Raw genomic sequence first — 24524 nt, forward strand, 5'->3', positions numbered from 1 at the left:
AGGGCCCGGGCCCGGCGAGGCGGCGGCCGGGCCCGCTCCGATGGAGGTGCTGGACTCGCGGGCGGAGGCCGGGGGGCTCTGGGTGCTGCCGGCCGCCAGCCCGTGGGGCAGCGAGGGCTGCGAGGCCGAGAGGGGCCGCGAATCCTGGCTGAGGCTGCTGGTGTGCAGCGCCTGTGTGCTCTTGTGGGCGGCCAGGCGCTGGGGCGAGCTGGGCGCTGGCTGCTGGCTGAGGGACAGCTGCGAGCCCAGCGGCCCGGGGGCACCTCCGTAGGCGAACGTCCGGCTGGCCAGCGGGCTTTGGGACGGCGGGCTGGCCGCGGCCGCGGCGAAGGCGCTGGTGGAGGCGGGCAGGGCCGCGGGCTGCGCCGGGTCCTGCGAGGGCGAGGGGTTGGCGTGGGGCACGGGGGGCTGCGGCTGCGGCGGGGGGCTCTGCTGCAGCAGCACGGGGGACACGGCGAAGGGGCTGGGCACGGCCTGGGCGTACTGCAAGCGGCGCATCATGCGGGGCGAGCCCAGCGCCATGGAGCCCACCAGCGGGCTGGCCATCTGCGGGCAGAAGCTCATGGCGACGGCTTGCTGGAGGGTGGCGATGGCGGAGGTGACCTGCGGCTGGACGGGGCTGTACATGGCCGTGTGCTGCTGCAGCTCCGCCTGCTGCACCATCTCCCGGTCGTACTTGACGATCTCCTGGATGATCTCGTTCTCCTGGTTGTTGAAGACACCTGAGTTGAGGTCGTGCTGCACTTTGTGGAGCAGGATCGAGTTCTTCTTCCCTACAGGGAGAAGGCCAGAGAAGAAGCACAGTGAGACCCTGTACTGGTGCTGCTGGTTCCCATGGGGACCACAGCTGCCCCCTTTGCCAAGACACCCCCTCTGCCCCCCAGGTCCCCCTGTGTCCTACCGATGCGGTCGAGACGGTCGATGGCCACAGTCTCAAAGGCCCGTCTCATCATGGGGTACTCCTCCAGCACCTCGTTGAAGTTGTCCACTGAGAGTGAGTAGAGGCGGCAGTAGGTATCTGCACGGACACTGGCCGTGCGCCGGCCACGGGTCAGCAAGCAGATCTCTGGGGGAAAACACCAGGGCCAAGGTCAGAACTCCACCATGGAGGACAAAACAGGACAGGCCCAGAGCAGGGTGTGAGAACCACCACGCAGTGGGTGCCCTGAGACAGCAGAGGTGTCCCAGTGACTCTCACAGACCCCACGAGGGGACCCAGGCTCAGTCCTGCCAGTGCTCACCCCCAAAGTAGGAGCCGTCGGAGAGTTTCATCTCCTTGTTGCCCTTGGTGAGGATGCTGACCACGCCGTGCTGGATGAAGTACATCTTCTTGCCAATGGTGCCCTCTCGGATGATGTAGTCGCCCGGCTGGAACACCTCAAACTTCAGCTTGGTCAGCATGGCCGTGACGAAGTTGGGGTCGGCGTTGGCAAACAGCGGCATCGAGGCCACCAGCTTGCGGCAGTTGAAGTTCACGATTTCCTGTGGGGAAGTGGGTGAGCCCAGGAAGCTGGACATGCTTCCCCTGCAATACACTCCCCACCCCAATCTCATGGACACTTTGGCGTGCAGATTGTGCATGGACATGCTCCCACACAGAGCTGCAAAGCTGCTGCAAGAGGTGTTCGACCCCAAGCATGGCAGGAGCTGGTGGGACCCACAGCAAGGAGCAGGGGATCCCTTCCCTTGGCAGGTGGGGTAATCCCCATCCTCCTCCCAGCTCTCCAGCCCTCACCTCACGCAGGGGCTCGTTGAGCTCCCCCAGGATGCTGTCCTCATCAAACATCTTGCCCTGGTAGCGGTGCTCGTAGTAGTCGTGGATCTTCTGGCGGAAGTCAGCGGGCAGCTTGTGGAAGGACATGTACTGCTCCACCTGCTTGTACTGTGGGGAGAGCTGGTGTCAGCTGGGACCCTGCACCCACATCCCATGGCATTGATCCCACTGCATCACCCCACTCCTGCTCCTGACTGGGAACCCTGCACCCACATCCCATGGCATTGGCCCCACTGCATCTCCCCACTCCTGCTCCTGACTGGGACCCCTCACCCTACACAGCTACAGGTCCAGGAGGGGACAAAGCTGTGACCCCATCCAGCACAGCCCTACCTTCTCCTGGTACTGGCGCCGGGAGGAGTCCAGCGACTGGATGAGGGCGGTGGCGTGGCCGATGAACATGGCGTAGCAGGTGGCCCCCACGATCATGCTGAGCATGGTCAGCCAGATGTCCGTCATGCTCTCGGGCGCCTGCTTCCCGTAGCCGATGCACAGCATGTGGCTCATGGACTTGAAGAGGGCGAAGGAGTACAGCTCACTCCAGGAGTCGTTCTGCGGTGACAGGGACAACAGCTCAGCCATGCGTGTGCGTGTGTGTGTGTGTGTGAGCATTGCTCGAGGTGGGTGGCTCACGCCTGGCCACAGGCCCAGCTCTCTCACAGCAATAGGAATTTGTTGAAAAGCAAACTTTTCAAACTTTCCGAACTCCCCCGGGAAGGATAAGGGTGAGACAGGCAAGGGAGGAAGAGGAGGAAGCCAGGCGGAACAAAGCAGAGATGGAAATTTGATGAAACAGGATGAGACAGACAGGGGAAAAGGGCCATTTGCAGGAGGCTGCAGGGCTGAGAGGCAGCAATTAGAAACAGGAGCCATTATTTATTAATAGCAGCTTTGTGGCTAATGAGCAGGAGAAAGCGGCAGGGGATGGGGCCAAGAGCCCCATGTCAGCATATTCCTCCCACCCTGATCAATCCCCTGCTCCAGGTCCTGTGACACCTCACCAGGGTGACACCAGCATCTGGGGCTGGGTTCTCCATGCACCATGGGGCACCACAGCCCTGCCCACGGGGGATGGCATCTCCTGGGGCTGGAGGATGGATGATATGGGGATGGGTGGGAGCCCCAGGGAGCGGGCAGGAGCACGGTGTGGGGCAGATGGAACTCACCACCATGCCGTTGATGGACACCCAGCAGTTCTGGGGGAAATCCTGCAGCATGGGCACCAGGAACTGGAGGCAGCCATCCCAGTGGCAGAGCAGCAGCATCATCCCAATGAGGTTGATGATCCTCATCACGGCGCTGGCCAGGTCGTAGGTCATGTGGAAGATCTGTGGGTGGGTGGCATGGCAGGAGGTGAGCCTGGGGACTGTCCCCCAGTGCCCAGCCCTGCTCAGGGCACCGACCTGCATGGCCTCAGCTGGAAGAGGCTCCTGTGGCTGGCCTGGCTCTGGCCTCGAGGTGGCTGTGCTCCACCTGCCTATTTATAGCCGGCGGGTGCCGCCGCGCTGCCGCCCGGGGAGCGCTAATGGCAGCGAGCCTTGACGAGGATCAGGGACACACAAATACTCTGGGCACTGAGGAGGGAGCAGGGCAGCTCCCAGGGCATGCGCCAGAGCCACGCAGCAAAGCTGGGCATGCCCCCTCAAAGCTGGAGGCCCCCAAAGGGCTGGGGGTCCTGCTGTCCTCAGTGTTCCCCGAGCTCCTGGTGGGGTAAGGAGCCAGGAGGTGCTGAGCTGGGCAGGGGGACAGGGTCCTACTGCTGGCAGAGCAGGGGATGGTGTGCCAGCATGTGCCAGCCATGCTGGGTGTTATGTCACAGCTCAGGGATGCCCCGAACCCTCCAGGGTGGGTTCCAGCCACCCGCCAGCCCCACACACGGCCCCACAGGTCCTCTGCACCCTGCCAGCTTGTCAGGGAGCCACTGCACTCCAGCTGCCAGTCTCTCCAGCCATCCAGCTGCTGCCAGAGGCTCGCAGAGCAGGTCCTCACCTCCTCCCACTGGTGGATGTAGCGGATGAGGCGCGAGAGGCGCAGCAGGCGCAGCAGGCTCAGGATCTTGGTGAAGCGCACGATGCGGAGGGCGCGGGCTGTCTTGTACACCTCCGAGTCTATGCCCTTCTCCACAATGAGGAAAACGTAGTCCACGGGGATGGAGGAGACAAAATCCACCACAAACCAGGTCTTGAGGTACTTCTTCTTGATCTTCTCGGGGTCCAGGATGATTTCTGTGTTGTCCTCAATGACAATCCCGGTCCGGAAGTTCAGCACCAGGTCCATCAGGAAGAAGGTGTCAGAGACCACGTTGAACACGATCCAGGGGGCCGTGGTCTCCTCCTTGAAGAAGGTGATGCCCACGGGGATGATGATCAGGTTGCCGACCATGAAGAGCAGCATCGTGAAGTCCCAGTAAAACCTGGGGAGCGAGAAGATGGTGGAGGATGTCACCAGAGTCCCCTCCATGCCAAGGGGACCCAACCACCATGCCCTGCCCTAAGGGACCTGTGCCACTGGGCTACTGTCACTCTAATGCCACCTCAGCCACAGGAACGCCCTCCTCTCCCCAGACACCACATCCTGCTCCCCGCTCTCCAAACTGCTCCCAGGGTTCTTGCAGCCAGCAGAGCCCCTGACTGAGACAGAGGATGGGACTGAGAGCTTCTGCTGCTCTGATCTGGCCCGTGGCAGCAGGTCCTGGGGGAGGGCACAACGATGGCACCAAGCACCAGAGGGGGACACGCTCCAGCTGAGCTGCCCGGGGCCATCCCGTGGGCTGGGGACCCCCAAACGACCGGCAGTGCTCAAGCTCGCGGGTGGACTCAGCATCCGCGAGCCCTGGGAGCAGCCCCCTCTTCCTGCCCTCCCAAAGTGAGGACCCAAGGACAGGGGACAGTCCCTGGGGACAGCCAGGGCCGCCTCCCCCCGGCGCCACCCGGGGCCAGGCGGGGTGGCGGCTCGGGGATGCCGGGCTGGGGTCTGCCCGCGGGCCCCGCAGCGCGGGGGCGGTGGAAGGAGCCGCCGCGGCTCCGGTGCAGCGGAGCACGTACGGCTGCAGCTGGCGGCGGCAGCGCCCGCAGCCCCGGCCGGACGCCCGCAGCCCCGGCCCTGCCTGGGCTGCGCTGCTCCTCCGCCCCCTCCTGCCTCGCCCCATCCCTGTCCCCTTCCTCCGCGTCCCCCTCTCCCGGTGACCTTTCCGAGCATCTGCAAGGTCACCGCGGCTCTGTCACGGCGGGATGACGCGGAGGACACCTCGGCCCTGCCTCGCCTGGGCGGGGGGCAGGAGTGGGGGGATGCCCCTCGGTGCCACGTTCACGGACACGCAGGACCCCCGCCCACGCGTCCTGCTCAGCCCACCCTGGGAGCTGCAGGATGATGGGCGGGGGGTGCCACGGCCACGCTGTGCCCTGGGGGATGAGGGGACGAGGGGACGAGAAGGAGACCCCCACGCACACAGGAGGGGGCGGTGGGCCAGGTCCCCACCCCCCCACTGCGCAGACTAGCGCAGGACCAGAAGGAGCTGAGCATCCCAGCTCCTGACCTTTCTCCAATGACACCTTCCTCATGTGAGACATTGCCGTGGCAACCGGGAGTGATGTCACTGCTGCAAAACCATGACTTCAGACCAGGGCGGTCCCCAGGGTACCCTGGGCACAGGAGCTGTGCCCCCCCTGCGCCCCTACACCGACCTCTGGCTGCTGGCACCAAAGAGGCCCAGCTGGACCCCTGGGCTCCCACGCACGGCATGACCTCCCAGGGATGCTGAAATCAGCAGAGCTGCTGTGGGGCTGGATGTGTCCCTAAAGCCCCTGGCAGCTCCCGCTCAGACTGACCCTGCTGCGCTGCGTGGCTCCCACAGGGGCATTAGCCATGCAAAGCTGCGAAGAACAAAGATTAAATAACCACGCCAGCTGGGCAAAACTCCCCTCTGGCTCCAATCCCTCTGCAATCTGGCTGAGCCAGGGCAGAATTGGCCCTGTGGAGAAAGATAAACTGCTCCTGATCCCCCACTGCACACAAGTGACCCTGTGCGATCGCCCCGGGGAGCAGCGTGCGATGCCAACGCTCGCTTCCTTGGAAGGTTCATGTGCATAGAAAAAAGATCCAATCCAGGCTACTAAAAATATCTGAAAACAAATTAATCAGGATCCTCGACACCCCTCCCTCGCTTCTGACCCAATTGTACGACAGCAGTGATGACAGGAGATGCCCAAAGCCCCTGCTGCCACCTTCCTGCTCCATCACCCGCCCAAGGCCTGGCACAGCGGCGCTGCTCCGAGCTCCTGGGCAAGGTAAGAGTAGGGGCCAAGCCCTAGAGGGGGCTGTATATATGCCAGAATAGTCCCTGCTTAACTCCACTGGCAGCACTCAGAGCTCCAGGGAATGGCAGGGATGATCCAACCACTCCTGTCTGTGCTGATCCCACGGGACAGACACCGGGTTGGGCAGAGCTCCTTCAGACCCCCTCTGCCCCTGAGGTCGGAGCCCTTTGGCTCTGATGGGGCCCAGATGCCAGCCAGGCTGCCTGGTGGGCAGGAGCAGCACGGGATCAGTGGAAGATCTGTGTGGGATTGGTGCAGGATTGAGGCAGGATCGGCACTTTGCAAACTCGCACTAAATACTCATCTTCTAAAAATGAGAGTGCTGTGAGAAGTGGGCTGTGGAGCCATGGCAGAAGTTTGCCCAAGCTGATGAGCAGTGGTGGCCAACGCACAGATCCCAGTACAACCAGTTGTGATGAATGACTGGTGCCCTCTACCCTGGGAAAGTCTTTCACCCCGGGGGAAGAGGGAAGGGGGTGTAAAGGCTTCGCAAACTGCTCAAGGACCCAAACCTTCACCATCCCCCAAGCCGGTCACAGCCTGTCCTCCCCTTGAGGTGGCTTTCAGCAGCTGACGCTGCAGAGGGAGGGGCCCAGCTCCCAACACCCTCACCACAGGGAACGGGAACTCCAGCACCAGAGCTGTCACACAGCAGGAGCAGGAGCAGCTGGTGAGCCCCGTCCCTCTGCTCAGGAGCACCATCCAGGCAGAGGGAAAGCCCCTGGAAGCATTTCAACCTGGGCAAGGAAGGCTCCAGCCAAGCAACACCAGGGACATGCTCTGGCTGCATCTTTGCCCCTGATTCACATGCAGGAACGGCTCTTGCAACAGAAAATCATCATCAGTGAGAACCTCCTGCCCAGCTCCAGTCCCAGCCCAGCCTGGAGTAACCCCTGAGCAGCCCCTTGGTGCTCACAGGGCGATGGGCACTGCCACCACGTCCAAACCACCAGCTGCAGCTCCCAAAGAGGTGCCCCAGGGCAAGTGCAGAAACCCCAAAAGAAGCAATGAAGGAGCTGGCACAGCTTGGCTGCTCCTCCAGAGATCAGAAGTGGCAAAGTCAGTGACAATCGTTGCCCAGCACCCAAAAGGAGGTGGCCCTGCTCCAGCACATGCTTACAAGGTCTCTTTGATCAGATTTGCAGCTCAGGATCTCACCAGCCGCCCTGATTGCTTCCTCGTCATTCAATATTTATGTAAATAGCAACTTTGGTTCCTGGAGCAAATCTGCCCTGAATTGTGTGTGAACGAAGGCAGCACCATGGCCATGAGGAGCCAGGATTGCTAAACAACCCTGATTATGAAATGATGTCACAGATGGAGAATGATTTTCCCCTAAGATGGGAAATGGATTTTGCAGGGCAAACACCACCAGGTCACGCTCCATTATCATTAGTGGATAAATGCTTTTTTGATTACTTTAAGGCAGGACAACATGGGAGGGAGGCACTCACGTCCCCAACGGGCACAGGCAGAGCGGGTTCCTCAGCCCAGCCTGGCGTGGGCTGATCCTGTTCCTGTGCACGCTTGTGGAGCTGGAGGATGCCATGGCTCTGCCTGCAGCTCCTCCCCACTGGGCAGGGAACTCTCCTACGCCACTTCCAGCATCAAAACACAGGCAGCCACTCTGCCCCAATGGGTTTCAAGTCTCGATAGCGGTTCCAGGAGGACGAAGCCCGTGCAGGGCAGGACAGCCAGGGTGACTCCCCAAGGTCACTCCAGCACCCACCTGCCTGCTGCAAGCACCAGTCCAGGGAGCGATGCTGCTGCACTCTGGGGAATCCTCTGAGGCCTCAAGCCCACTGCAGGCTCGCTGGAGGGGGACCACCAGCACCACGGCTCTGCCAGCTCAGAGAGGCAGGGCAGGCTCTGCCCAGTGCAGGTATGGGGGTCACCCCACCCCCAGCCTCCCCCAACATCCCACAGCTGCTGAGGGTGAGGAGGAGCACAGGGAGTGAGGAAGGGTGAAGTCCTCCTGCTCGGCAGCCCCCAGGATCCACCTGGCACTGCCACCTCTGCTCTGTCACGGCAGGGACACTGGAGCTCCCTCTGCCACAGGACTGGCAGTGGCCGGGCAGGGTGACCAATTCTCACCCCAAAGCTGCAGCAGAACCCAGTGCCCAGCCCGTGAGATGAGGAGGGGGCTCCACTGGTTTCCCATGGGAGATTCCCAGGGGGGAAGAGCTCAAACCCCTGTGCAGGGAAATCGGCCCTGAGGGGTGCCCAGAGGCCTCCAGCTGCTCCTCTGGAAGGTGCCAGAGCAGCCCAGGAGCAGCACACAAGGGTGAAGGCAGGAGGTGAAGGTGCTGCTCCCTGCCCTGAGCCCACGGCCACCTCACCTGCCCCAGGGACCCCCAGCCCACGGGGACCCATCAGTGTCAGCAGTGAGCAGACCCTGAGCTCTGCCTCGGGGGGATCCCCCACCCAGGCACCCAGCAAAGCCTCCCTCAAGCCACCCCAAACCTCTCACCAGCACAGCAGCACAACCACTTGGGGCTGAGCCCCTCGGCCCCCCAGCCCCTGCCCAAAGGCTCTCCAGCCCCTTCGAGCTCTCTGGGCCGGGGTCCTCCCAGTGCTGGCTCGGCAGCAGCGCCAGCGGGGGCTCGGCCTCCCCATCCCCGCAGGATGCCGTGCTGCCTGCCCCAGCCGGCGCAGCCATCCCTCCCGGTAGCTTTCACACGACTCGGGAAGCATTTGGCACTCCGGAGCTCGCCAGGGCTCAGGGGATGGGAAGGAGATGGAGCTGCAGAGCCTTTCTCCCGGGTCTGTCATTCCTCGCCTGGCAGACACACAGGCTGGATTTTGGGGACTCTCAGGAGCCAGAAGAATGCCCCTCAAAGCGGCTGAACCCCAGGGACAGAATCAGGCCTCCTTGGGGGAGGGGGGAGCCTTCACAACGCTGTGCCAGGCAGCGGCAAAGCACATCCCCCTGCCCAGGGAGGGGGACACCGAACCCCGGGGAGCTCCGGGGACAGAGCCAAGGCCCGGTGGGGCTCAGCAGGGCCGAGCCGGGCCGAACCTGCCGAGACCCCGGGAAGGACGAGGGGACGAGGGGATGCCCTTGCTCAGGCACCGCGAGGGCTCCCGGCATCCCCGGAGCGGCGCTGGCTGCGCTGGGGAGGGGGATGCCTGCCTCGTCCCCTCCCGCGCCCGCCGCCGGCTCAAGGTGCCCTCGGCCCGGCCGCACCGGCAGCCCCGCTCCCCGCCCGGCCCCGCGGGCTGCGGGGAACCCCGCGGGCACCCCCGCACCTGAAGTCGCTGTAGGGGTGGATGATCCAGGCCCCCGCCGACTTGACGCGCTCCTGCTCCCTCTCCACCGCCTTCTGCGAGCCGAACATCCGCAGCGAGAACTTGTTGACGCCGGGCTGGAGCATCGCCCCGAACTGCCGCTGCATGAAGCTGGCCTGGCTCCCGCGGACCTCCTCGGCCGCATCCTCGCTCGCCCCCTCCTCGGCCGCCTTGGCCCCGCCGGGGGACGCGCCGCCGCCGCCGCAGGAGAAGGAGACCTTGGGCTCGCGGGGCGGCTCCGGGCCGGGGCTGCGCGGCGCTTCCCCGCGACGGCACTCGCCGTTCGGGGACCCCTTCCCGCCGCGGCCCACCGGCACGGGGCATCCACCTCCCGCCCCGACGGCCCCGGTCTCCGGCAGCGCGGTCCCCGGTGCGGGGCCGGCCGCTCTCCCCGCGGGGCTCCGCTGATGCCAGCCCATCCGTAGGGAGCGCTGCCTGCCCCCGGGGCAGGGACGGGGCTCTGCCCTCCCACCGCCCCCAGCCCCATCGCTGAGCCCCCGCTGAACCTGGGCAGGAGGAGCCCCCCGAGGTGTCCCGGGGATGGAGACCCCGGACCGGTGCCCCGGGACAGCGCCAGCACCCGAAGCTGGGCACCGGACACCCGCCAAGGGGGCTGGTGCTCTGGAAGAACATCGGGAAGAAAGAACATCCTGCCCTCTGCCGCGGGAACGGCTCGGCCAGAGCCCCCGGGTGTCGGGGATGGCCGGAGCCGCGGGTCCGAGCGAGCCCCGCCGGGTCACGGAGCCGCGGCGGTGGCACCACCTGGTGCCCCGGGACAGAACCGCAGCCAGAGCCGTGCCCCGGCCGGGCACCCACAGCCGCGGGCTCCGCGCTGAGCCCCAGGGCAGGAGACACCCCGAAATCACCCTGCGGAGTCCCAGGACAGGAGACACCCCAAAATCACCCTGCGGAGCACAGCAGCCTCATTCTGCAGCTCCACAGCTCAGGCTCAGCCCGGTGCCTCCAGGAGCAGCTCATTTCTCCAAACCCCTGCTGGGCAGAGCCCTGCCACCCCTCAGCTGTCCCCAGCCCACGGGGACGCCGATCCAGCTGAACCCCAACGCGGGACTGGAGATGTGGGGGACAAGAAGTGAGGCAGCAGCCCAGGGCTCTCCTCACAGGGGCTGAGCAGGGAGCTCAGAGCACCCACTCCTCCCTCTGAACACATGGGGCACCACAGCAGGGCCTGATTGTGCCATCCCTGCCCCAGGTGGGATGTGGCAGCCCCTGGGCCATGGCATAGCTCACCAGGACAAGTGCACGATGCCAGCTCCATGCCCTGCCCAGCTCCCAGGGCTGCTGTCCCCCTGTCCCTGCCCAGCCAAACAAAAGGCACAAGTGGTGCCAGGCTCAGCCAGGACCCAAAATTCTCATAAAGGAAATTAAACCACGCATTGATTTTTCACCAGGATGGTGCCAGGCTGTGAATGCCTTGCATAACCCACTCACACAGCACAGCAAGGCAGAGGCACTGGCAGGAGGGACCCAGCCACCACAGCACCAGGCTGCCAGCACTGCCACCACCTCCCTGGGCACAGGGTGGCCACCCCAGCCCTGCTCCCCTTGTCCCATCCCAGGCAGGGACGAGCATCTGGCCACAGAGCAAGGCCATGGCTCAGTCATGTGCACAGAACGAAGCAGTTCAGGCCAGCTGGGAGCACTGGGTATCTTCTCCTCAGCCCAGGGGCTCTGCTGCCCCACTCCAGGGGCAGGAATGCTGGCAGAAAGCCCCTGAGCTTGGGGCTGCCAGCAGAGAAGGGACTCCCCACCAGAGCCTGTCCTGCCCCAAGGTCTCACACCTTTACTCTCTCCAAGCATAAAGGTCAGGGAAAAAAACCAAACCAACCTAGAAAAGCTGCTTAGAGAAGTGTGAGACACACAAATAGCAGGGCCTGGGAAGGTTCCTCGAGGCTGGGGCTGATCCTTGGCCCCACAGCCACCAGACCTGAGGAACTGTGGAGCAGGGAACACCCCTCCCTCCCCTCCTGAAGGATTTCACAGCCATCGAGCTGCATCTCCTCGGCAATTAGAGGGCAGCCAGAGCTGGCACCAAAGCCAGACACAGCAATGTGTCCTGCAGCCAGAAGAGACCAGAGTCCAGAGGTGGAAAAAAGAGAGAGGAATCATCTTTATTTGTGAAGTGTTAACAGATGGGACAGTCCAATGCTAACCAGCAGTAGAGGTGTTAGACTCCCCTGAGCACCTGTCTGCTCACAGGCCCCCAAGTCACGCACACACTGCAATGGCACAAGCACAAGCTGTTAAACCTTAAAATCAGCCCCAGCCCCAGCTCACCCTGCCCCTCCCCACTGCAGAGACACGAACAACCCATGGAATAAGTTACAGCAATCATTTATCCAGCAGCCAGCTCCTGGCTGCAGAGTAACCAGGAGAGCTGGCTGGGAGTCAGCCCGACGGGGACAGGCCAGGAACGAGCCCTGGCCAGGGAAAGGGGCAGCCTTGCTCCTGGTGATGCACTGGGAAACACACAGAACCTCTTCCTGAACCCTCTGCTCAGAGCAGGCCATCTCCCACAGCCACCAAAGCAGCTCCTCCCTCACCCCCACAAGCAGGTGGGACACAGCTGCACTCCCACCCCCCTCCCCACTCTGTACCAACATGAAATAACCTAGGACAGAGACAGTCAGAGACCTAGACTACCAGGAACAAAGGATTTACATTTACAGGTAGAAAAACCCTCCCACGACTCTTTAAAAAAAAAAAAAAGTGTATTTTATATTCTACAACTTAAGTTTCCTTAGAAAGTGAAGTAACTGAATCACAAGGACGCACTAGAATATTCCATGGTGCTATTTTAACAAAAAAAATTAAAAGAAAATAAAATTGTCCAGACGAGTTCTTCATCTGCACATCATCTGGCAGGAGAGAGAAAGAAAAACCAGTTAGATAAAGCTGCACTGGGCTGGCAGAGCTGGGCCAGAAGGGCCTCTGGCTGCTCCCAGAGAGCCTGAGCAGATGAGCTGCTGCAGCCCTTGCTCCAGGCACTCACCTGGCCCTGCTCTCAGTTGGCGTTCCTCTGGCGGACGTTCTTGTCCTTGTGGTTTGTGGCATTGCTCTTCCTGGGGAGGAGAAGGGGCGTGAGGAAAGGGAGAGCAGGTTTCCCCCACCAGCAGCCCTCAGCCATTAATGAAATTCAGGTCCCAGCAGAGGGTGCAGATCAGATCCCAGAGCAGGGTCAGACCCCAGTGCCACCCCAGGGATGTGAGGTTTACACATGGGGACATCAAATAAACCATGGGGGGACATCTCCCCCGACTGAGTATTGTCCCAACCAGCCAGCTTTTATCTTGGCATAAAGCTTTTATCTTTGGAGCAGATTCCCTGGCTGGATGAGATCTGGCACAAATCTGGCAAGGTACTCACAGCGGTGCAGAGCCTCCATCATCATCTTCACATCCAGGACAGCACAGAAAGAGAAAGCAAAAAACAAACAGTCAGGGAAGAGGACACACAGTGACCTCTGCCTCCCCTTAGGGCAGTGGGAACTGCATTCCAGGCAGCCATCCCTCCACCACCTGAAACTGGGGAGGGCAGAGCTCCTGTGGTGAGCTCAGCTGCCCTGACCCACCCTCTGTGCTCACCCCCACGGCACCAGGACCTGGGATGGCTCCCAGATCCCAGCACACTCTCAGCAGGTACAGGGGAAGCCAAACAGGATGTTTCAGGAGCCAGGCTCTAAGCAGCAGCAGCAGGAAGCCCTTCTCCCTCCCCACACACCAACACAAACACTGCACGCCACGTTCTGAGCAGCACAGCTAAGGAAACACCTCTGCCAACACGTGCCAAGCCCTGCAGCCTTGCACCAGCTCCCTGAGAGCTGCCACCGCCCTACAGGAGGCTCCCAGATGTCTCCTTTGCTCCCCATCACCTTTTCTCCAGCCCTGGCTGCCCTTCAGTCCCATGCTCTGGGCACTGGGGCTGCCCTGGCACCAGGACCTGCCCACGGCTGGTGAGAGGAGGCAGACACGGGGCTGGCACTACATTCTACTTACCATGAGAGGTGGCACCCAGCAGCAGAGAAAGGAAGAGTGGACAGGTAACACCAGCAAGGACGGCACCCCAAAGACAGGCCAGACTGTCCCCACCCAGCCCAGGTGACAGGAGGGTCCAGTTCACACAAAGTACTGGGGGGAGCTGGCTCAGACTGGTCACCTGTCACCCTTCAGGAGGGGCAGAGCTACAGAGACTTTGGGGCAGAAAAAACCACTTCCTACATGGCAGTGTAAAGCCATGGTGTTCACCAAAGGGGTGTGATGCTGTGTCCTCATCCCTGAGCACTTGGGAACTTGAGCTCCTCTTGCCAAGGAGCATCAGGGCATTTCAGCACATTCACCTGCCTGTGAAAGCATCTGCTACAGCTCCGACAGGCCAGCACCCCACAGACCCGGGCTGATGCCATCACAAACCACACCACACCGTGCTTTTGCTGGGAGATGCAGCTACAACATCTTTAAAGACAGCGTTTGCCTTCCAGCCAGGGGTGTCAGAGGGCAAAACACCTGCTTGTGAAACTGCCTCGAGTGGAATTCCAAGCCCTGCAATCGGGGGAGGGATCTGACCTTTATCCCCTGTGCTGCTCCTCGCAGGGGGCCCGGGCAGGAAGGATGCAGAGCATTCACACCGCATTGTTAACAGCATCAGATAAAGGAGGCCGGGAGCTGACACAATGCAGATCCTCAGCGATAAGGAAAGGGAGGGGCTGGTGCTTCCAGAACAGATTGAAGATAGTACCGGCTCTTTGAGATGCAGGATGTGTGGATCTGATGACCCAAAACATCCTGAACTGAACACAAATTAAGCTAAGCCCGGTTTTACAGAGCCATGGACACAGTCCTCCCAGCTCTGCAGCACCACAAAAGCTCGAGCACTTATTTACAAACCACCTTGTCCAGAGTGGGAGCTGCCAAAGCAAATCCAGCCCTGCGGACACTCAGGGGAAGCAGAGGAACTGCTGAGACAAAGGGTCAGCCTGACCTGCTCAGAACCCTTTTTTGCTCCAGATCTCACTGCAGGACTCCCATGAACAGCACAGCCTCATGGCTGAGGCACAGACTGGCTCCTCAAGTGCCCTCAACCAGCCCTGATCTGAGAGAGGAGCTCAGAGCCCCCCAGAAGCCCACCAAACAGCACAGCCTCATGGCTGAAGTACACACGGCTCCTCAAGTGCCCTCAAACAGCCCTGATCTGAGAGAGGAGCTCAGAGCCCCCCAGAAGCCCACCCTGCCTGCCCTCTGCGAGCTCCAAACCACCCCACCCTCCCACACAGCCTCAAACCCCGGCGCCTCTCACCGTCAGGAACCTCATCGGGCTTCCTCCTCTTCTCGTAGATGAAGATGATGGTGACGAGAACGAGCACCTCTGCCACGATGCCCAGGAAGGGCCAGAGCGCTGCCAGGCGGCTGCGCACGCGCAGGCTGACGGTGGCATTGCCCGTGCCCAGCGAGTTGGCGGCGTTGCAGGAATAATCGCCCGTGTCCTGCTCGATGTCCAGCTTCAGGATGCGCAGCTCCGTCTTGTTGCCGCCAGACTTGATGATGTAACGCCCCGAGGCGTTGTCCAGGCGCTGCAGGGAGCAGGGATGGGGAAAATGGGTGTCAGAGGATTGGCTCCTGGCAGATGGTAAATGGATATTGTGTGTGCTGTGTCAGAAAGTTAGGCTGCATTGTGAAAAAAATGTATTTATACCATTGGCCCTTCGCAAATATTCAAATTAATACTCTGTGTTATGTTAGAAAGTTATGCTGTATTGTGAAAAAAAATGTATTTATACCATTGGCCCTTCGCAAATATCAAATGAATACTCTGTGTTATGTTAGAGAGTTATGCTCTGTGAAAAATGTGTATTTATACCATTGCCATGAATACTCCGTGTTGTGTTAGAAAGTTATGTTGTATCATGAAAAATGCGTATTTGTACCATTGGCTCTTCAAATATTAAAATGAATACTCTATTTGTTGTGTTAGAAAGTTATGCCGTATTGTGAAAAATGGGTATTTGTATGATTGGCTCTTCACAAATATTAAAATGAGTATCGTATGTGTTATGTCACAAAGTTACGCTGTATTGTGAAAAAAATGTATTTATACCATTGGTTCTTCAAATATTAAAATGAATACTCTGTGTTATGTTAGAAAAGTTGTGCTGTGTGAAAAATGTGTATTATAGGATTGGTCCTTGGTAAATATTAAATGAATATTGTAGGTGTTATGTTAGAAAGTTACGCTGTATTGTGAAAAAAGTGTATTTATACCATTGGCTCTTCACAAATATTAAAATGAATACTCTTGTGTTGTGTTAGAAAGTTATGCTGTATTGTGAAAAATGGGTATTTATATGATTGACTCTTCACAAATATTCAAATGAATACTGTATGTGTTATGTCACAAAGTTATGATGTATTGTGAAAAAAATGTATTTATACCATTGGCTCTTCACAAACATTAAAATGAATCTATATGTGTTATGTTAGAGAGTTATGCTGTGTGAAAAATGCGTATTATAGGATTGGCTCCTGGCAAATATTCAAATGAATACTATATGTGTTATGTTACAAAGTTATGATCTATTGTGAAAAATGTGCATTTATACCATTGCTCTTCACAAATATCAAAATTAATATTATATGTGCTGTAGAAAGTTATGATGTATTGTGAAAAATATGTATTATATGATTGGCTCTTCTCAAATATTAAAATGAATACTCTGTGTGTTATGTTAGAAAGTGATGCTGTATTAATCTCTTTTAAGTAGTGTGGTAAATATAGTTTTTAGCCTGTAGTATAATATTAAAATAGAAACTATGTGATGTAAGATACTTTTTGTATCACTAGCTCAATGTGAAAAAAGTGTATTTTATGATTGGCTTTTTGCAAATATTCAAATGAATACTCTGTGTTATGTTAGAAAGTTATGTGCTGAGAAAAATGGGTATTATATGATTGGCTCTTGGCAAATATTAAAATGAACATTGTATGTGTTATGTTAGAAAGTGATGCTGTATTCATTTTCTTAAGTAGTGTGTTAAATATAGGTTTAGGTTATAACAACGTTAAAATAGAAACTCTGCTATGTAAGACACTTTTAAAGAGAGGAATGAGGTACTGGCACTGAGATAGCAGCCACAGGACATCTAAATTTTTCAGAGAAAAATAATTTATTACTCCTTTATCAGAAGGAATTAACTTCTTCCTGCCTCACTCAGCTCAGGATTCAGAGGAAGATGTTTATCAGACAGAATCCTGTGTTTGAATGGAATTCATGCACCATGTATGAGGTGTATGAATATGCAACAGGCTGCTGTTTTTAAGGGTTAATCCTCTGTCCTTTTTCGGGCTTATTTTGCCCAGAAAGAGGTACCTGGACTGTCTGTAACTCTTTGTTTTTATTGTCTTGTATTGTCCTAATCCTAATTGTCCAAATTTTTATTACTCTAATTATATTACTATTTTTGTAATAATTTTATTACTATCCAATTTGAAAAATTTAAAAACCAAGTGACTGGCATTTTTCACAAGGAAGAAGAGGGATCTCAGGGTGATGGGTTTCTCTGAGTTGGGTTTTATGAGCTTTTAGAGAACCCATCACACTTGAGATAGCCCAGCTACCTTGAATGGCATAAAATTAGCAGGATGGCTTTTGAGGTAGTGTTGGAAACAGAAAAAGGTTTAATGAAAGGCAAAATAACAAAGCTCTTGCAGAGAAAAACTGAGCCTAGGGGCAAGAGGATCTTGCTCCTGGTAAAACACCCCACTAAAGCAGTTATTTCCTTTGTTCTCTTCCTCTTCTAGTGAATTACCCAGGTGGGACCTCTTGGCCTCTGTCTCAGCCCCAGGTCTGAGGTGAAGTCCCAAAGGTCCTGTGAGGAGTCTTTGTACCAAATTGAGGGAGAAATTTCTGGGCTTTTTGCCTTTTTAAGCAGACAAAAAATAATTTAGTCACTCCGTCAACACAGGGCACACTCCTACATCAGGGCAGTGCTGACCACCACAGAAACCCCCCTCCTGGGGAGCACTGAGCTTTGGAGCAATTCTGGTGCCACAAGGACTGGAAGAAGGAGCAAACCACAGCACTTACCCCGTGCCCACTCTTGTGCCAGGTCCAAGTGGTGACAGCAGGGAAAGAGGGATTCTTGCAGGTCAGCACGCCCGTGTCCCCCTCATTCCCATGCTCTGACTTCTTGTAAGCTGACACCTGGGGGGGAACTAGGCAAGAGGGGGAAAAAAAATAAAGTTTGGACATGTCATAGAAATCACACAGATTTGTGCTTCCTGCAGCCCGCCCCACCAGAATCACCCCAAAACCTCAGTCACGCTGTTCCTCTCACTAGTTTGGCATTTTTAAAGAGGGAAGTGCAGCTTCAAGGAAAGGCCCAGATTTGTGCAGCAGGTATTATCCCTCTATCCATGATTCCTGTGGGAACAAGCCCACAGAAGGCTGGTTTAATGCCAGATCAAAGGGCTGACCCTGCAGACACAGCAATGGCCTGACAACAGCACTGCCTCTCAGAGAGCAGAGCCCTGCAGCCAGACGAGGGCCGGGAGCAGCTGAAAAGGCACCTCAGCAAAGTGTTCAGGAGGTCACAGCTTCCCCAGGCCCCTCCTCAGACCCCAGGAGCCAGGAGATGGAATTACCAGAAATATTCACTTCTCCTCTTATCTGCGGGTTTGCCTCGAAGACGCACTCGTAGATGCCAGAGTGCTCCTCCACCTTCCCCTGGATTCTGCCAAAAACAGGGCTCAGGTAAGCATCCAGCAAACTCATCCCGTCTCCAGACTCATGGAATCACACACCCACAAGCATCAGCAGGCTCCTCCACAGCAAACTTCCCCCATTCCAGCAGAATATTTACTCTGTGTACCCAGAGCAAGCCAAGCCTCCACTCTCCTCACACACTGAGGGTGGCAGGAGAGGGTTTCATGTGCACCACGTCTGACACGGGTTTGTCATGCCTGATCACTGCTCCAGCTCTGTGAAACACAGGGCAAAGCAGTGGCAAAGATCACCCAGGCCGTGCTGCTTTGCACTGATCCCCTCACAGAGGAAAAACTCTCGCATTCTCCTTGCTGTAAAGCTGCTGCAATGAGATTTAGTGGATTATGCAGCCCTGCAACAAACATCCCATTCTGCTGCTCAGTAATACCCACTCGAGGGAAGGGGCCCACACTTTGTCCCATGGCTGCACTGGGACAAGGGGCTGTTTGTTAGCTCTGCCCTGCACGGCGCTTCCCACTTCCAAAAACCACTCAGCTGAGGAATTGAGGTCACGCGAGGGAGGCTGGGTTATAAATACTTTAATCCTTGTTCAGCTCCCTGTTGCTATGGGGAGACAGGCACGTCGGCACTGCCATACAAAGGGACATGATGCCTCCACAGCTGCTGGGTCACTGCCAGCCAGGCCTGACTGTAATCAGAAAGGAAAGCTCATTGCACTGCCACAATAAGGTTGGTATGGCTGTGCCCAGCATGGATCACAGCTCCTTCTGGGACTCTGGAAGGGGCACAAAGCCCCAGGGAGACACAACCTGCACTGGAGGCTCTTGCTGCATGCACGGGGAGCTGGCAGCTGGTGGCCTTCAGAGCTCTGAATAGCCAGAGTCCAGCTGAACACCTGCTTCAGATGAGGAAATCTCTTTCTAAGAGGATATTTGTGGCACAGAACTGCCCCTTTCTCCTCCTTTTCACTGCCCTCCTCCCCATAAAGGAGAGTGCAGGGCCTTACCAAAACTCTGTTAAACTCCACAGTCCCTAAGCCCCATCAGCAGGGCTGCAAGAACTCAGCCCAGGTTCCAGCTGCCAGCAAACACCAGCTGCTTTCTGGGACAAAACCCTGCCCGTGCCCAGGCTCTGCCTTGCCCTGACACTCACTCGTAGCTGGTAAAAGCACCCGAGTTGCTGTCCTCCACCAGGGTCTTCTCCTTGTGAATCCACTTGTGGCCCGTGATGGCGAGGTGTGGTGCAGATATGTTACAGCTCAGGATCACCTTGCCAGAAGCCTCAGTCACACCAGTAGTAATTTCTGGACCTGCATTCATAAAGAATTGGATTTAAATTAACCCAGGGTAGGGCAGAGCTGACGAGGTGCCCGAGAACCTGCAATGCAAACCCCACAGCTCCTTGTCTCTACTCCCAGCTTCCACTTACCTTCACACAGATCCCTACCACACCTGGCCAGCACCAGAGAGTCCCCAAGGCCAGGTGGCCAGGCCTGGGATGGCCCTGCAGCTGCTCCCCCCACGAGCAGGCTGGCTGCTGTGTCCTGCATGGCTCCAATCTCCGCTGTCCCTCCCACGGGTGCAGCCCCAGTGCTCAATAAGCAATGGAAAAGGTCACTCTGAAGGGCAGAGCACGGCTCTCTGCTGCTCTGAGCCACCACAGCGCCCGGGTGTCAACACCTCCCAGCACCTGAGCAGCTTCAGAACCTCCAGGTAGCACAGAGGGACCCTCTGTGGTGAGGGGGAGCAGACAGGATCATGTGGCAGCCCAAAGGGCTCGGTCAGAATGGCTCCAGGGAGAACACAGAGAGGTCCTGGACCTCCATGTGCCAGGCAGCAGTAAATTATGCAACCTAAGATGACTCAGGCATTTCTACTTGTAGGAGGCTGTCCGAGAAGGCAGCTGCCATCAGCAGCACCACTGCACAGCCCCAGTGCCACTACAGCCCCATCCCTTCCACCCATCTCCATCCCAGCTCCTGCCAGGGCTGACAGGCATTTTCATTTCCTCCTCTCCAAACTCCACTGGAAGGAGGGTTCTGCTGGAGTTCTGCACTCCGCAGCACACTTCTGCTGAAAAGGCAGCTCTCCTAACTCCAGCACTCACGGGGAGACCTCAGCAGGACCCGAATCCCCCTCCCAGGTTTCTATCTGGAAGCAGCCTGGGCGCTGCGCTGCGAGGGGGAACCCGGCCACGTCCCCAGCACAAGCAACACCACCAACACTCAGGTGTCACACAGACACGGCCACTTCAAAAACGGGTGCATCTCAAGACCTCAAAGCAGGATTTGTTTTCCCAACAGTCTGGGTTTCACCAGCACAGAAGCGAGCTCAAAGCAGGGCTGCTGGAAGGAGCGGGAGCTGTACGAGCCGCAGGGAAGGGCTGCTGGTCAGTGGTGGTTAGGGCACAGTCAACCACAGAATGAAGGCTCAATTCTGCAGCCAGCACCGGGGCTCGGAGGCGCTCGGGGACGGGTTCCAGGTTCCTTGGCTCCGGAAAAGGCGCGGGATCGCCGGAGGGCGAACGGATTGGGAAGCCACAACCCTTTTTGAGCAGGGCCATTCCGGGTCAAGTCACAGGTGGTGGTGGGGACACCGACAGAGGGTGGGAGTCTCTCACTTCTACAGCCGGGGGGGGAGGGTGGGGGGAGCTTTCGGGAGGACACGGGTGCAGGGGTGAGCACGGCAGGAGACTCAAGACACCGGTGTCCGAGCAAGTGCCAAGGCCTCGGCGTGGCCACTCACGTTCGATGACAAAAACGTTCGCCTGGGAACGGATCCACTTGACTTTGGGGCTCTTCGACAAGTGGTTGCGGTCGGGGTCGTTGCTAGCCCGGCACTCATACATGCCCGAGTCGTCGCCCGTGAGGTTGGCGATGGAGATGGTGCTGGTAGAGTGCAGGTTGTAGGTGGCGTTGATTTTGACACGGTCCTGCCGTGCGCCATCCCAGAGCTGGGCATAGGTCTCATTGGGGTCGTTGCCCTCAAACCACCACTGGATCTCGGGGATGGGATTGCCAATCGCCTCGCAGTACAACTCCACGCTGTCCTGAGCCAGTCTCTTTTGAGACAGCGGTGACTTTATAAAACCAGCTATGAGTTGAAGAGGTATTAGTGCAAAGTGTTAGTGCAAAAAGCAAGAATTCACCTTCCACAAGCACAAACAACCCTGGGTGAGTGAGAAGAGGCTGCACGCTGTCTCCACATCAGCGTGCTCTTCCCTCCCTCCCCTCCACACTCTGAACTCTGCCTGGCTCAGGCAGGGCTGCTCGCTTGCATTTCACATCTCCTGCAGCTCCACTGCACTCAGTGTGTGCCACTGTCCAAACTGGATGCCCCTGGCATCTCCCACCTGCTGTGAGGCACAGCCCAAGGCCCCTGTGTGGCACCAAAGCACAATAAAAACACTACAATTGTGTTTCAGGGGCTGATGCAGCCCCCACATCCCCCAGCCTGTGCTGCACAGCTCACATCACCGTGTGGAAGGCAGCAGGACCCTGAGCGAGCCCCCTCAGAGCCAGTTTGAGTAAGAAAATTACAACAGGAAAAAAGCTTCAGTGAGCCCCAGTGGCCCCAGGAGGAAGGTGTCCATTCCCCCTCGCTGCACAGCCCCGGGCTGCCTGGCTGCAGCTCGGAGCTGGCCGGGGCCCAGGCCCCCCCTGGCTGGCCGTGGCACAGCCACACGTAGCAGCCACCAGCCCCTGGCCTGCCCACACCCTCCTTCCACCCCTCAGCCCCCCAGCAGGAACCCCTGAGCACAACCCCAAGGTAAGAATTTTTTTGGGGAGGAGGAGGAAAGTCTTGCAGACCACAAGACGTCACGAGCCAGGTGAGGAAAGTTGTAAATTTGTTGTCGTACAAACGGGGAAATCTGACTTTTCATCTCAGCCTGCAGAGCTGAACTGGCAAGCAGCAGACCAGAGGCACAGGCTGGAATTGGGGTGTTTTTCACCCTGCCCTTGCAGCCAGAAGGTTCAGAGCTGGAACCAGCCAGTCCAAAGGTCGGTCTGGGCAGTGGAGCTGCCAAACACCCTGGGGCTCCAGGGCAGGCGTGGGGCAGCAGCCACAGAGCCCCAGGAGCCCTCCCAGGGCAGGCAGGAAGGGAGGCTCAGCAGCTCCACTTCAGGAAAAACCATCAGGCACAAGTGGAGGTCACTATGTGACTCGCCCCCAGCCAGATTTCAGGAGGAGCTGAGCTTGAGACACATCCTTCCTGTGCTAACAGGCACCCCAAGAACCTTCCAGGAATTAATTCTGCTCAGTTAAAAGCACTTTGTGATTATACACAGCCCTCCACGGATGCACCGTGACGTACAGGCACAGAGGAAGAGGGCTTAGGAAAAGTTTTTGGGTGGTTTTGAAAGCCTGGAGATGTTTTAATGAGAAATCCTAAGGCTGCTTGTTGTGAGAACAAAACGGAACAAAAGAATTTGAGGAACAAATCAGTGTCACAAACCCAAGTTTGAGCAAACTCAAGAAAGACAAGTTAGCCTGTAAGCTAAGCTTGACCCCTAAAGAAATTAATTCCACATTTTTCAAAGGAAAAACTAGCTTTTCCTACTAAAGCTGTAAAAGTCTTGAAGAATAAGCATGGCTGAACGAGAAAGGACCCCCACTGTGGGGTGACCAAAGCACTCTTAGGAGAAAGCAGACAGGAATTTTAACTGACCAGGAGGTTCAGGGGCACCCAGAGACGTTATGGGATGGGGCCATCAGCTGGGTTCCACCCCCAGAACCACTGCCCTGCCTGCCAGAAGGGGTTTTTCCACACCACAGGCCTGTGATCAAGCCCTGGCAGTGCCCACAGCACTTGTCCGAGCCCGCCTGCTGCAAGCACAGCCCAGAACTGCTAAAGATCAAGGGTTTTACAGCTACAAGGTGATTACTGCACGCTGACAAAATAAGCTGTGCAAGGTTATTTGCTCCGAGTTAGAGGGTGCCTCGTGCAGCTCAAACAGGTTAAAAGGCTCCAGCAAGCAGCAGCAGCAGCCAGCACCACTCGCGTTCCCATGGGATTAATGCCCTCCCTGTCCCGAGCAGAAATCCCAACCCTGGGCTGGAAAAAGCGCCTGTTGAGCCCCAAGAACAGGAGCACGGCCAGCACCAGCCCACTGGGGTGGATCAGGGCTGCTGCCACATGTCCCAGAGGGTGCCAGGCTGCAAGTGGGGCTCAGCTCCCCAAGCCCAGACGCTCCTGGATGTTTCCCCGGGCACGGCGTGGTATCTGAGCCAGCAGGGAAGGCAGAGAGACCAGATAACACTCTCCAGAGTCACCTTCAAACTAAAAACAACCTCTCCCCCCGCAGAGGGAGGAGTCCCCGGGGTGTTAACAGCAGTGCTCAGGGTGGCAGAGCCTGGCCAGAGCCACACTGGGGCCAGGTTCCTGCCTGGCCTGACCTTTGCTTCTCGGTTTGGGAAGAGATAATTGAGGATCTAACCTTTTTTGCCATTTAAAACAGCTATAAAATCTGCCCTTAAGCTTTGCACAGCCAGGTCGAAGTCAGGGTCCCTCCCCTGAGGGCACAGAGTCCAGGCACACACTGACCCATGCTCCGTGGGGCGAGATGCTACCCAGCCTGCTCCTTAAACCAGACCTGGAGAGGCCAAACCCCTCCACACCGAGCCCAGGCGTGGCCAGGCAGGACAACACGGGCATTACACAACTGATCCCTGTCCCTGCAGGGCTTTCCAGAGCCAGGACAGGAGCTGCCTCCTCCTCATCCCCCAGGCTGGAGGGAAAAGCTGCCAGGAAAGCCTCAGGGCCACGGGGGGAGCGGGATGAGGCCAAGCCGGGCAGCTCCAGGTGAGGAGTGTGAGCTTTGGGAGGAGGCTGTGCCCTGCAGAATGAAAAGGCACTTCTGGAGGAAGGAACTATCGGAGCACACACTTCCCGGGATCCCCGCTTCCCGGGATCCTCGCACGCCTTCACTCCCAGGGTTTGGTCCCACGGTGCTGAATTAAGCGCAAATAGGCTACAAATTGTTTAAGGATTCAAACCAGGAGCGGCTGCTAGCCACAAAGCCAGGGCTGCTCCCCCGGCTCCTCCAGCACCCGCCAGGGCGGAGCCCAGCCCGGGGCAGAGCTCCCGGTGCCCACCGGGGGCTGCGGAGCCGCCCCGCCCCGCGGATTATCCCCAGCATCTTTAGGCTTTAGAGGCTCCTCGCCGCTCCTCAGCCGCGGGAAACCGGAGAAGCGGCTGCGGGGAATGAAACTCCTCGGTTTTCCTAAGGAGAAAAGAGCCCGGCGCGCCCGAAAGCACCGGCGGCCCCTCCGGTGTAAGCGACCACCGGGCACCCTCCGCCCGAGCTCCGGGGCTGCCCCGGGGCTGAGCCGAGCCCGGCCCGGCCCGGCCGTTCCCCGATAACCCCCGGGCGCCTCCGGTGCCCCGGCCCCGCCCGCCGCGGACGTGCCCC

The 24524-nt window shown here is 57.9% G+C and overlaps 3 protein-coding genes across 3 annotated transcripts in view; all 3 read right to left on the reverse strand.

Moving 5' to 3' along the window:
• Window positions 1-9812, reverse strand: part of HCN2 (hyperpolarization activated cyclic nucleotide gated potassium and sodium channel 2) — a 10079-nt gene extending 267 nt beyond the window's left edge. Inside the window, 8 exon segments of the mRNA XM_039695972.1 lie at window positions 1-773; window positions 902-1066; window positions 1242-1482; window positions 1736-1882; window positions 2108-2326; window positions 2941-3102; window positions 3764-4187; window positions 9340-9812. The exon segment at window positions 1-773 is cut by the window's left edge and continues 26 nt beyond it. Of these exon segments, the coding sequence (XP_039551906.1) occupies window positions 1-773; window positions 902-1066; window positions 1242-1482; window positions 1736-1882; window positions 2108-2326; window positions 2941-3102; window positions 3764-4187; window positions 9340-9797 (2589 nt within the window). The 5' untranslated portion in view covers window positions 9798-9812.
• Window positions 9813-11482: 1670 nt separating this feature from the next.
• BSG (basigin (Ok blood group)) lies at window positions 11483-19453 on the reverse strand. The gene is made up of 7 exons (XM_039733211.1): window positions 19265-19453; window positions 18031-18119; window positions 17474-17601; window positions 14689-14962; window positions 12763-12787; window positions 12389-12458; window positions 11483-12254 (listed from the first exon to the last, which is right to left on the reverse strand). Exons 1-6 carry the CDS (start codon window positions 19429-19431, stop codon window positions 12401-12403), a joined length of 741 nt encoding a protein of 246 aa, XP_039589145.1. The 5' UTR covers window positions 19432-19453; the 3' UTR covers window positions 11483-12254; window positions 12389-12400.
• Window positions 19450-21235, reverse strand: LOC120514152 (basigin-like; the record flags this gene model as incomplete). Its single annotated transcript, XM_039734348.1, has 1 exon — window positions 19450-21235. A coding segment is annotated over one exon (555 nt), but the record flags the coding sequence as incomplete, so codon positions are not given.
• Between the last annotated feature and the right edge of the window lie 3289 nt (window positions 21236-24524).

The sequence above is a fragment of the Passer montanus genome, unplaced genomic scaffold, assembly GCF_014805655.1.
Source record: "Passer montanus isolate IOZ18808 unplaced genomic scaffold, ASM1480565v1 scaffold112, whole genome shotgun sequence".
NCBI lineage: Eukaryota > Metazoa > Chordata > Aves > Passeriformes > Passeridae > Passer > Passer montanus.

Bases quoted from the DNA above. Each gene is read 5' to 3' on its own strand.
- BSG (XM_039733211.1), bottom strand. From the start codon at position 19,431: ATGAATGCAGGTCCAGAAATTACTACTGGTGTGACTGAGGCTTCTGGC. The intron at 18,120-19,264 runs GTGAGTGTCAGG...TGTTTTTGGCAG, and splicing joins GGTGCTTTTACCAGCTACGA to AATCCAGGGGAAGGTGGAGG. The intron at 12,788-14,688 runs GTGAGAGGCGCC...CTGGATGTGAAG, and splicing joins GCCCGATGAGGTTCCTGACG to ATGATGATGGAGGCTCTGCA.